At 33.2% G+C, this 13,795-nt stretch overlaps 1 protein-coding gene across 7 annotated transcripts in view; it reads left to right on the top strand.

Annotated features, from left to right (window-relative positions):
* The window catches only part of LOC125074411, a 115,424-nt gene that overhangs the window by 54,213 nt on the left and 47,416 nt on the right, over positions 1-13,795 (top strand). For all 7 annotated transcript variants that reach the window (XM_047685740.1, XM_047685744.1, XM_047685742.1 and 4 more), the window contains exons 3-4: positions 4,851-4,939; positions 12,814-12,978. In XM_047685740.1, coding sequence (XP_047541696.1) covers positions 4,858-4,939; positions 12,814-12,978 — 247 coding nt within the window. In that variant the 5' untranslated portion in view covers positions 4,851-4,857. The remainder of the gene's footprint in view (positions 1-4,850; positions 4,940-12,813; positions 12,979-13,795) is intronic.

The raw sequence follows: 13,795 nt of genomic DNA, 5'->3' as shown, positions 1-13,795 counted from the left end.
GCATCCTAACCGATGATTGCGGGTTCAAATACAGGCGAGCACCACTGAATTTTCATGTGCTTAATTTGTGTTTATAATTAATCTCGTTCTCGGAGATGAAGGAAAATACCGTAAATAAACCTGCATGTGTCTAAATTCAACGAAGTTCTGCCACATGTGAATCCCTAACCCGCATTGGAGCAGCGTGGTGGAATATGCTCCCAAACTTCTCCTTAAAAGAAGAGGAAGTCTTAGCCCAGCAGCGGGAAATTTACAGGATGTTACTATATATAACATTACATGTATCTGTATGTATATACTGTTTCATAACACGCCACTCAATCTTATACATAGACAAACGTACTATGTTATATATATGTAAAGGGATGAACCAAAAAAGCCTATGAAATACTTTTAAAGATTACAAATTTCGGACTACGTTTATTTGTGGTCATAAATATTTATGATAATGTGATGAATATTAAATTCGATTAAAAAAGGTTTTACTCGAGTAAGTTTTTACAAGCACTGTTGGAACGTTATTGAATATTAACATATTCATTTTTAATCTGCAATCGGTTTGGAATATAGATCCTACCGAGTATTTCACATTACATTACATTAACAGACGGTAAATTTCCCTCTTCCTCTCCCTTTGCGGAGAAGGTTTGGTGCGGGTTAGTGGAATACACATGTGGCAGAATTTCGTTGAAATTAGACACATGCAGGTTTATTTACGATGTTTTTCTTCACCGTCGAGCACGAGATGAATTATAAACACAAATTAAGCACATGAAAATTCAGTGGCGCCTGCCTGGGTTTGAATCCGAAATCATCTGTTAAGATGCACGCGTTCTAGCCACTGGGCCATCTCGGCTCTACTAAACTCTACCAAGTGTAATTTGTAATAATTACAATTTCCCTTCAATCATAAATAACATAGACATTTTAATCAATTACAATTTTAATTATTAATTATTTTATATCGTGCATAAAAATTACCACGTTCACTTATCCTATTAATCATTTGTGCAGTAAATATGCATTTGTTTATGTATTTTTATCATGTGATTTATATATTGGAAAAGTTAAAAGTATCAAAGATTTCATTATTTATAGAAGCGAACTACTCGTTTAATGAATATGAATTATATCTGCGAATTTAAACTTCGTGTTACAATTTTTAAAGCATCGATAGCGCAATGGTTTACATGCCACCTATCGATGTAAAAGTCGCAGGTTCGATTCTGGTACCTGTAGCTATTCTCATCTCTTAGCACGAGCTTAAAGATTAATTGGAGGGGTAAGTAGGAGTATTAATAATTTCTATAAATGTTTTATAAATTGTATTCATAATTGAGATGGTTTTTTTTAAATAGCTACTTGAAAAAAATACTACACCCATATACATAACTTCATACCGGTGGTGGAGCGCGTTTTGGATGTTTTATTTTAAGCTATTGTTGCTTGTTATATAATATATTTCGCAATGACTTTTAATGTATTTTATCTACAATGAATACTAATAAAGGAACATATGTATTTTTTATAATGCCTTTAAGAAAGAACTATTAAACGAACATACATAACAAAAGATGCTGCTCGTTACGGATAAGTAATTGCGACAGTTTCATCTGTTTTCAATTTAAACTATTGACCAGCCAAAAGCATAATATACCTACTAAAAAGGGCGAGATATCCTAGTGGCAACCACTCATGTCCATCAACCTGTTTTGGAGTAGCATGGTGGACTAAGCTCCGCCTCAAAGTAAATCGTTACCCAGCAGTAAATATATTTATAGACTGTTAACTTAATGTAGTTTTTACTTTGCTATCTATCACGAGTGACTCTTAAACTTATTCAATATCAGAAGCTAATGTAATCAACCCACGCATCTTGAACTCTAAAGGAAGTAAAAATACAAATATACGAAAATAACCAATGAACTAGTGGAAAGGTTGCTTTGAAATTATTAAAATAGAAATAGATAACTTTCATATATTTATTTACATAAGAATTATTAATATTGCGATCTTAATTATATATGAATACCTTTTCAAAATAATGTACAAATCATGACCGCGTGCAATGGTAGCAAGAATACTCCTCTATCGATCCTTTGGACAAAAATATAACAATCTATACTTCTATACTAGTACTATACTAATATTATAAATGTGAAAGTAACTCTGTCTTTCTTTCTGTCTGTCTGTCGCTCTTTCACTGCCAAACCCTGAACTCCCAAGGAAGGACATAGGCTACTTTTTCTGCCCAACACATGACAACCGACACGCTTAAACGCGAGCGTAGGCGCGGGCGACAACTAGTAAGAAATATAATATATAAATATTTAAAAAAAGAAAAAGCATAGATGGCTCAGTGGGTAAGAAGTGTGCATCTTAATCCACGATTGCAAGTTCAAACCCAGAGACAAGCACTAAATTTTCATGTGCTTTAATTTGTGTTTATAATACACCTCGTGCTCTCTGCACATGTCAATCCACCCGCATTGGAGCAATGTGGTGGTATAGGCTTCAAACCAACTACTTAAAGTGAGAGTGGGCCCTAGACCAGAAATGGGTTATATTTCAAATTTACAGATTGTACTTTTTTTTTTTAAACCATATGCTTGATTTTTGATCTGTCACGCTTTAAATTTAGAAAATAGATTTTTAAGTTTAAAGCATTATTATAATGTTAATAATTCTTATTTAAATATATATATTATACACTAAAACTTCCAACGATACGCGTTGCATCGTCTGGTTTAAGTTTTACTATTTATTGAAAACATTATACTAAGTATCAGGAAAAAACTATTTCTTGAAGAATTCCCTCCAGCGGACACAAGAAGGAAAACACAATGATATAGACGGATACGTTATGTACGTTACGTATTGATTAGGATCTAAATTGATTTATTACAGTTATAAATTACTTATTAACACACAGCTAAGTCGTGAATTTGAGTGAGAACAGCTTCTACGTGCTATATGTCACCCGTAGAGCTATTCTGTGAGAATAAACTCGATGATCACCGCAGAACGCGCTCGTGAAATGTCAAAAGTGATATGCAACATTGAATGCAATAATAATGACATTTAAATGACATACGTATCAAAATAGCGTATCGTGCATAAATTTATAAATAAGCTAGACGAAACCCGGCGTCGCTCGGGTAACATGAATAGAACTAAACAAATACGGTTGACATTCACTTTTTTTTTACATTAACATACATTACATTACATTAACAGCCTGTAAATTTTCCACTGCTGGGCTAAAGCCCCATCTCCCTTTGAGGAGAAGGTTTGGAGCATATTCCACCACGCTTCTCCAATGCGGGTTGGTGGTATACACATATGGCAGAATTTCGTTGAAAATTAGACACATGCAGGTTTCCTCACGATGTTTTCCTTCACCGCCGAGCACGAGATGAATTATAAACACAAATTAAGCAGATGAACATTTAGTGGTACTTGCCCGGGTTTAAACCCGCAATCTTCGGTTAAGATGCACGCGTTCTAACCACTGGGCCATCTCGGCTCGGTTATTAATTTATAATACGGTTTATTATTTATTAATAATTTATTGTGAATAAGTTTCATCAGTGAAATATTTTTTTAGAACACACCTATTTGAACGCACCAGTTAACGTCAAACATGGCCGCCCTTCGAATTTCATGTCATTGAGTTGTATGGAACTAATATCGAAATATCTCGATTGTACGAAGTTTGCGAATATTATACTCGACATTATTTTTTAACGATCTATAATTTTGGATAGGTCTCGATCGGGTCTATCGTCGACCTGCACGAAATTATTAATATAGATAAGGCAAATTATTTTCTATAATACATCATGAATAAGTTTGTAGTTGTTGTTGCAGTCTTTGGTTTACATACAAGATAGATACATTCTATTTTATATATGTATATGAGCCAAGATGATGCAGGTTAGAACGCGTGCATCCTAACCGATGAACTCGGGTTCAAACCCAGGCAAGCACGATTCATAATTATTCTAATACTCGGAGATGAAAGAAAACATCGTGAGGAGACCTGCATATGTGTAATTTCATTGAATTACTATTATATATGCCAACTCGCGTTTGAGCAGTGTGGTGGAATAACCTCCAAACCAACTCCTAACCTCAAGGGGAGAGGAGGCTTTAGCCCAGCAGTGGGATATTTACAAGCTGTTACTTGTATATGTATAATATTGGTGATAAAAATTGTCAACTAAGATTATTTGCAGTTCTTCTCAGTAGAATCTACATTAAATGTAACTTGTGAAATTGCATTTAAATAAATTATATGTAAGACTAGCTGTGCCCATAACAAAATAACATAAAAACATTTATTGTTGTAGCCTTAGTTACTGCTTATTAATATCGCGTATACATAGGTACATATGCATTTAGTAAAAAGCGATTATTTTAATATTACAAACAGGCACTCTCAATTTTATTATATTATACATATAATATAATAAAATTATAATTTGGACATCTATCCTATTACGCGTTCATAGACAATAGATAAATCAGATTATGATGATATTTATGTATATTTATTTACATCAAGGCGAGTTTCAACGTCTTCAAAAGCTTCCAGAGGTCCTATATGCTAGTTCAACCTGAGCCCATCTTATAAGTTTTTATTTTTGTTTTATTTCTCTTTAGTAATCAAGTAAAACCGATTCCTAAAACTTGGTTTAATACATTTTGAAGACGATATAATATTATTTAATCAATTACCTACTCGTAATCAAAAAGCAATAAAACAGGAGTTCTAAAATTATTTTTTGTTTTCTTACACTTGTTTATGTATGATTATAAACATTAATATGATATTTTGTATATTCCAGGCGTGGTATGGACAAGGAGAACGGAGAAGGCGACGCGGCTGCTAAGCCGCCGCCAGATGGGCTGCTCGACCCAGCGGGGCTCTTTGGAGGTGAGAATCTTTACTTCAATGGAACTAAATTACCGTCATATAAATTATTTCATGCTTTACTTATTACCTTTTCTTTTGTTTGACCAAGAAACGTTTTCATCCCATCAAAGAAAACACTTTCAGTACTATGTGCAACAAAAATATTCTACGCTTAATATGGGCTGAGCAAATATCTGACAAAATTCGCGCGGCAGCTATTTATCGTCAATGGTCTACGCCAGAAACCGTCACGCCAACGCCAACAATAATTAGAAAGTTTAAAACTCAATCGCGTGAACGATGCGTAAACGCATTAAATACGAACGTAAACAGACAGATATTTCTATATATACATTGATTTGAGGAGGGGAGAGAGGGAGTCATATTTTTCTCGAATAATTTATCTGATGTTGACAAGATTGTAAGTGACATCAACAGCTGTTCTATTACGAAACATCAATACACACCGAACATTTTCCCTGCGTGATACTTTCATATAAAGACGTCATTGGCCAAATACGTCTCACAAACAAGAGATGTGAATGACATTAAGGAGAGGAGAAAAAAAAAACATGAATACTTTACTTAAATGTGTCTAATATATCCAAGAAACATAATATTAAAATCCATAATTGACAACAGTTTACCAATATAACCAATGGCATTTTAATTTAAAATAGTAAGACACAAATGGGTGAGTTGATGGTAAGTGGTGACTAGTCAAAGACAATGGCGTAAGAATTTATAACTATTCAGTACATCACCAGTGGGCCACCAAACATGAAAACTTCAGGTGTATCTGCCTGTTTCTTTCACTGGCTCACTCGCTTTTCAACGCAACAAAACAATTAGTATTACTGTTTAGCGGTAGAAGAATGATGCGTGTGTGGTATATACCACACATTCAAAAAACTCTACCATAAAGTAACAAAGATTTGCTTTTTCTGCTATAAATAGATTAATTAGAAAATACTAATATCAATCAAATTCAAAAATCACGCGGTTGTAATCTCATACATTACTTGCTCTGTGCTTGAAAACATCGACATGAGTTCCTACATACACACATTCTAAGATTGCATGCTTTATTAACCGACTTCAAACAAAGGAGGTTATTTATAATAATGGTCCTTATAAACAAAACAATAAGTAATTTCATTTTCGACTATTAGTTTCGAGCAAAAACTTAAACCAAAGGTTTAGGTTGGATGAGGATAAGAATGAATGATTTAGAAAATACTTAATAAACGATTTATTAAAATAATAAGATATCTATGCTGATGTTGTAGATGCGAAAGTAACTCTGTCTGTTACCTCTTCACGCTTAAACCGCTGAACAAATTTAGATGAAATTTGGTATTGAGATAGTTTGAGTTTCGCAAAGGAAGATTTTCGGATTTTTGCTTAATAAGTGATAAGTGGTCCAACACACTTGAGTAAAGTATTTTTTTCTTTGTTTTTATATCAACTATAATGATGATGTCGTCCTGACCGTTTTCTGCCATGTTAATCTCATGGGAGACCAGCCAACTACGGGGGATTATAGTGCACATGTATGTGTATGCAAACAAGTGCACTCTCTGTTCCCTCCGACACGACTAATAAGAGGCTATGTGACCTGTTACCGATAATTTTTCACAAAAAAACTTACTAACTTTTTATCAACCCGTCCTGGGGTTTGAACCCAGGACCTCAGGATTTACAGACTTACATCTAGACCGACGAGACAATCAACCATTTATAACAAAAGTTATCTAAATCAACGGCTTAATAATATACGTTGTTTAGTAAGTAAAAGTTAAACACAGATTTCTCTCTTTCAGTCATCATTGATTTGACATTCGAGTGAACGAGACAGCTTTGTTTAACTAATCATCCCCTTTGTTTATGAGTAAAGCTGTCTGTGAATAGTTACACATCGATTTATCTCTATCTGTCATAAGTAATTTGACATTCGAAAGAAGAAGACAAAGCATAGTATAACTGCATCCGCTGTACGCTGTTTATCAGTGTCTATATGTTAAAGTTACTCATAATACTCACAATCTCAATATGTAGATTAAATCGATGAAATTTGTCAAATATGTATAATTATATAGATATATCAGAGATTTAATCTATTATGACATACGACTGAAACATGTTAACCCAGAGAGTTTTAATAAAAACTAGTGTACGGCCATTATAGAATATTTTGAATCTTTTTCTTGGCTTATTTATTTATTTATTAGTTTCACCACCGGCTTCGCTCTTATTTTAAAGATTGGTTGTCATATTATAGACTATGTGTTACTTATTAAAGTTTCATTAAAACCCGTTCAGTCATTTTTTGGATGAAAGAGTAACAAACATCGATACGTACAATCTTTCGCCTTTATAATATTAGTAAGGATATATTAATCTTCGAAACATTATCGACATATTCACAAATTATTGATTAAAAGTAGGAAACAAGTTGAAAAGTGTGATACAACACTACACACTACATTATAGATCATTTATAACATCTATACTAATATTATAAATACGAAAGTAACTCTGTCTGTCTGTGTTTCTCTTTCACTTTCAAACCGCTGAACCGAATTTGATGAAATTTTGTATAAAGTAAGCTTGAACTCCAGAGAAAGACATAGGCCCAACACCTGACGCCCAAACAAAACCCGAGCGAGATACCAAACAAAAACAAAATTAATTGTCAGAGAGAGAAGGTACAGAAATTTGTTGTCTTTGACTATTTATAGTTCATAATAAACTGTATTCAGGTATTTTTAAAAGTACTATTAAAATCTTGGATTATTTATATAACTGGATAAGAGTGTCATACTACAAAAGATCGAATACAAACTCGCCAACTTTATTATCTTGGTGTGTTTGACAGCTGCGCTTGACACTCGCCAAATGTCAAACTAATTTGATTAATGCGTGTACTTATGACCAACTGATGCCTACGAGTTTTTCGAGAACGCATCGCTAAGCTAAGCATCGCAAGCTTGACTAAGCTTAAACACTATATTTCATAAGACCAGCACGTAAAGCAACAATCGGTTCGAAATGTAGATTCTAAAAAGAACCGTTAAGATACTCAGTAATTACTCTTTTGTACGTAATTATCCTTTATTTATATTATCATATATATTTCATAATATCGTTAGTTCTATTTAAAATCATTGCTCTGTTTCAATGCACATCCGCCACGTCACAAATTACAGTTAAAAGTAAACCCATAGCATGCCTTTCCGTCTTGTCAACATTTCTTCCTTACAATCTCGTTGTTTCAATAAAAACAAAACATTGGACTTTAAGTCTTAACTCATTCGCAATAAAGACAATAATACAATAACCTAACTAACCATGGGTGCTCAAAGCCTGTCTCTTAAACAACGATCATGACCTATTTTAGTCCTTAATAAAAGGTAATACGGTTCAATCATTATATCTCTTACACGATATACGGCTTATACCGTGTTAGAATCATCATCGTTCAATTTTCAACCTTATGTCTAACAAAATAAAGCCGTGTTGTTAATGATTTACTTTACACCATAAAACGTAAACTCGCTGCGAGGTCACTGCCCTCGCGTCTATTGCATTGCGAACAAATTAACTTATTCGTTTCATTTGACTGGTATTACGATTGCAATAAGGTTGATTTTAATAATTTGGTATTGTGTGTAGTTTTTGTTAAAATAAACTTGAATTATTAGGGAATCTAATAATATGCTTGTTAAGAGTAACACTCGGAATTATATTACTAGTTTTTACGAAAATAGTAGGCTGATTCATGTTGCTATAACCTGATATACGTTTATATATGTTTGCTTTTTGAATACTTATTATATACTTCTGATGCCCTAGTAGTCACAGATCGTAACCATTGATGAGGGAAATAAAAAAAAAAACTCATACCGCCTGTCAGAATTTATATTTTAACAACATTTATGAAATTTTCTGACAACTTTTGTGAACAGATTATGTTTTCGATATGTGTATGTATGTACATATCTTATATCTCACTCATTTAAGTCATTTCATTATATTACACATATAATGTTTGTATGTTGACTTAAACAATACACACAAAAAGATAAAACATTTGAGGTTAAGTACGATTCGCACTCAAGTCTTTCTGAGAAAAGGTTTTTAAAAGTTCAATATTTTATGAGTTATAACAAAATCATAAGCAATAAATAATTTAAAAATTAATCAGTTTTATTTGAATAGGCATGTTTAATTGAACTATCCATTTAGGAGTATTCTAGTATAGGATCAAATCCGGGTTAACAATATAATATATATATATATGTAACAATATGTTTGGTAGTACAAGGAAACTATTAATAAACTGTCGGTCCTTCGATTCAAATTTCCGTCCTATCGGACTTATTTAGCGAATTTAGGGAACACGGAGTGCTTCTATGAATATATATACAATACTTGCCCACTTTAATCTCTGTCGTGACAGGATTCGGTCAGAACATAATTTAAATATAAAATTAAGTCACGAGCCTCAACTTTAACTATACGTTTAATAAAACGATGTTCTTTTGATCGTAATATAATAATTATTATAATAAAATCGTTTGTCGTCACTATCAACGGACAACCAAAACTACTGAGTTTAGAAAGCCGAAATTTGGAACAAAGGGTTAGGGTGGGGTAACTTTGTATTAACGCGTGCTAAGTCAAGACAGGAAGCTAGGAAATAATTAATTCGATATTTAAAATATGCTAAAATTCAAATGCTCACACCGATGAACCTAAATTTAGATTAATAGACTTTGTTTTTTTTTTTATTTCGTTAAGAAATTCCAAGGCCAGGGTTTAACAGTTCAATGCTATGTTTTCAGATGTGTGTGTGTATTTAATACGTGTGAAGGTGTGACGAATGTTGAGTTTCTTTAGCCCGTTATCTTGATATCAAATGGTGATATCGAATTTAAACCAATTCCATCGGAATCCATTTACATATATATTTTTTTATTATCAGAAATTACGTAGAGATTTTTTATATGGTGTCGTCTAGGTGTAGAAGCGTCTTAAGGAATTGTGGCCAGACTTGATTGAAAATGCCAATAATTTACCCAAGTGACGTTAAGACACTTTTGTCTGAAGTCAATGACATTGTCAAAGCGATTAAGTACTGTTATCTAGTTGTAAATTATCATGAGCCTAGTAAGAATTTATATTTTTATTCATGATAAATTCATCCGCAGTAATATTTATAGCGTTTGCCTAATTCAAAGTAATTCATCAGGTTTGCCTTAAGAGTTTGACCACTGCAAGAAACATTTACTTGTTCTAACGTTATTCACGTGGACAATGACCATTTTCTGAAAAATGGAAGATTGCATTTCTAAGTAAAAAACCGGAGATCGACCCCTTGGATTTTAACTGAACAAGGGTTCAGTAAATTGTGGTGTTTCTATGTTCTCAATTTGTGTTAATAATTTATCAGTCACTAAAGACCCAAGGGATATCTTAATTCTCAAAGTTGGCTGTGCATTAATCATGTATGGAATGGTTAATATTTCTTACATTGTGTATGAGTGACTGTACATTATGTCTTCCTATGTATTTCCCAATCTGTCTACCTATTTTAAATAATAGTAGCTGTTCCCCGTCTTTGCTCGCGTCGTAGTTGAATATATTTACAGATTAACTTAAACTGTTACCATAATTTTAGGCCTCGTTTTATACAACATTGGTATTTCACCCCTCGGGGTATATCCCGAAACGCTTAAATGCGTATCTACTCATTTTAATCAGTATCCCAAAAATAAAGGTTCATGTTTCTTACTTAAAAAATGACGCACTTTCAAACAAACTTTCAACCCCTATTTCATCCCCTTAGGGGTAGAATTTCTAAAATTCCTTTCTTAGTGAGTGTCTACACAATAAAACGATCCTACTCACTAAATTTCATGACCCTAACTTAAATAGTTTACGCTCGGCGATGATGAATCAGTCAGTCGGTACATGTTATTTTATAAGTATAATATATAAGAAGATATTTAATGTTAGACAATAGTAACTACTGAGTTTCTTGCCGGTTATTCTCGATAGAATCTACATTCCGAACCGGTAACTTTACATTAGTTCTGTAAAATTGTCATTCAAAAGTCCACTTAAATAAGTATATTTAGAATTTGAAATATATAAATAATTGTTACACGAATTACGTTTCCGATATAAATTCTATAAAAAACCAGGTCTTTAAAACGTAATATCCTGTTACACATGTCTTATGAGATTAGTCATCACATAATATATTTAGGTTTTAGTATTCTCGTGTATTCCGGTGCGATTGATCATATAGACTATTACAAATATTTACATTTGTTTTGGTGTGGCAATTTCGTTTATAATGGCTGTTTAAAGTTATGCCTTGGTCTAATTTCGACCTAAATAAAAGAAATGTCGCTCAATAAAGAAGGTTTTTCAAATGTGTTTGGATTGGAATGGAAACTATTATGGGCGCAATGAACGTTAATTTTCAAGGTCGTGAATGCTTCGATTTTATTATAGTAATGACAAAGTTATCTTAATTCAAATCAAATCTGTGGAAATAGGGCATCGAAGGGTTTCGCTATATTATGGTTATTAAATTTCATAAGATTTTTATTTATATCGAAGACTATATGTATAGGTACGTCAAAATTATAAGTAGGTGTACAAATTTATTACAGCTTTTAAGCCTGGCAACATTTCCTCGTTAAATTGCAATTTTGATATTCTCTGGGCAATAAACGAACGATGCCATTAAAGGAATTAGAGTTATATTTTCAATTATAATTAAACAGAGTTTTTACATAAAATTACTTTTGTTTAAATCCTCATTTCTCGTATATATGTAGACCTTCCATCATTAAAATGCAGATTCCATTCTATGTTGGTAATATATAATTTTATAAATGCGAAAGAAACTGGTAGTAATCAGCCTATCTGTCAGGCTTTCACGGCTTAACCATTGAAATAAATTTGTATGAAACAAGCTTGAACCCCAAGGAATTTTTATACCTAAAACCTATGACCCGAATACCGCCCCCTAACCTGCGTGTTAGGGGGCGGTCATTATAGTATTAATCTAAATTTACTTATTATATAAGAATGATATGAAAGCCTTGAAATTTGTATCAATTTAGTAAAACAAACTCAAACTCAAATTCCTTTATTCAATATAGAAGTATTACACTTTCTTATTGATGGTCAAATTAAACACTACCACCGGTTCGGAAAAAGAAAACACCCTGACCTGAGAAGAACCGGCGAAAGAAAATCAGCGGGACAATTTTTTTTTTTTTACGTCAAATTAATTATATACATAATTGTATATGAGTAGAAACAGCCAGGAGGCGATTTACATTTTGAACAAATTTTAACACTAACATAGTTGACAGTAACCTACTTCTATCATGCTCCAGTTTCAATTCGATTTCGGCCTAGGTCAATATCCAGGTCAAGTTTAATGGGTCTAGGTTACTAGGAAAATGTTATTGTACAATATGCTTTTCAAAACAGTTACATAAAAAATAACAGTAAGCGACGTACGAGTAATATAATAAGTAAACGTATTAATACGATATCTTAATATAAACAGGGTTTTTAGGGTTTGTTTTTTCTAACACAGTCCTATTTTGAAAGTAATGATTCGAATTAAACTTGCTAGAGAAATATCGATTAAATTGTAGTAAAGCTGTGAGCCAGAGCCTGTGTCATAACAGGAACAAGAGACATAACATTTTAGATCCAATATTTGCAACCCAGTCAGTGGTGTACGAAATGGTTATTTCTTAATTTCTTACGGCGCCAATGTCTATGATTAGTGGTGACCATCACGTAGCTCATTTGGTCGTCCGTCTTTAAATAAAATAAAAAACATATTTTTTCATTTTCAGCGTATTGGGGTCGAGATGGCGCTGCAGGCGGTGCAGCGGCTCAGGCACAAGCGCAGGCGCAGGCGCAAGCGGCACTCTTCGGCTTCGGGTCGCGCTACCCCCCACCAACCACGCTCGGTGTCGCTGCCAACCAGGCTGCTTCACTTGGACTGCATCCCGCTGCGAGTAAGTATTCAAAAGATAAATTATCATTATTTAACTTGTGTTTATAAACACACGTTTAAAAATGCGAGCGATGCGGTTAAAAAACTGTTATTTACTAATCTGGAGTTGACACTTATTAAAACATTAATTTAAATTATTGTGCGATTAATACATTTATATGCATTACGATTTTATAATCTAAATTTTACTTGGTGTTTGGGCTTTGTGCAACTGGGAAGGTACCAACCACTCATCAGATATTCTACCGCCCAACAGTGATATTCTACCGCCCTATTATTGTGATCTCGTTTGAGGTGTGAGTGAGTCAGTGTAACTACAGACATAACATCTTAATCCCAAGGTGGTGGTGCATTGGCGATGTAAGGAATTGTTGATGTTTATTACAGCACCAATGTGTATGGACGGTGGTGACCACTTACCATCAGGCGGCCTATATGCTCGTCCGTCCACATATAACACCATATCATAATCAAAAGAGCAAGACATATTAGTTGAATATTAAAGGCTAACATAAAAAAATACATTTGGGAGTACTTAATTCAATAATTACACATGGATTTATGATATTTTCGGATCACATACATCACTAGATCGCATGTTTGTCGTTGTTGTTTATAAATGTCAATTTATTTTATGTTATATGTAGACGTTTTTTATCCTCTTGGATAAAAAAGTGTAAAGAAATATTGTTTTATTTTACATTATAATATATGTCGTTGTGAATAATGTTACCTTTTAAAAAAACCAGTCCGTGAAATTAAAACACCATCAAATACCGTCTGATCAAACTAAAGATACTAGAATCATAGTTCTGTCA

Source organism: Vanessa atalanta, chromosome 27 (genome assembly GCF_905147765.1).
Source record: "Vanessa atalanta chromosome 27, ilVanAtal1.2, whole genome shotgun sequence".
NCBI classification, from domain to species: domain Eukaryota; kingdom Metazoa; phylum Arthropoda; class Insecta; order Lepidoptera; family Nymphalidae; genus Vanessa; species Vanessa atalanta.
The sequence above is the reverse complement of the archived record's forward strand: the minus strand, read 5'-3'. Positions and strand labels throughout refer to the sequence as shown.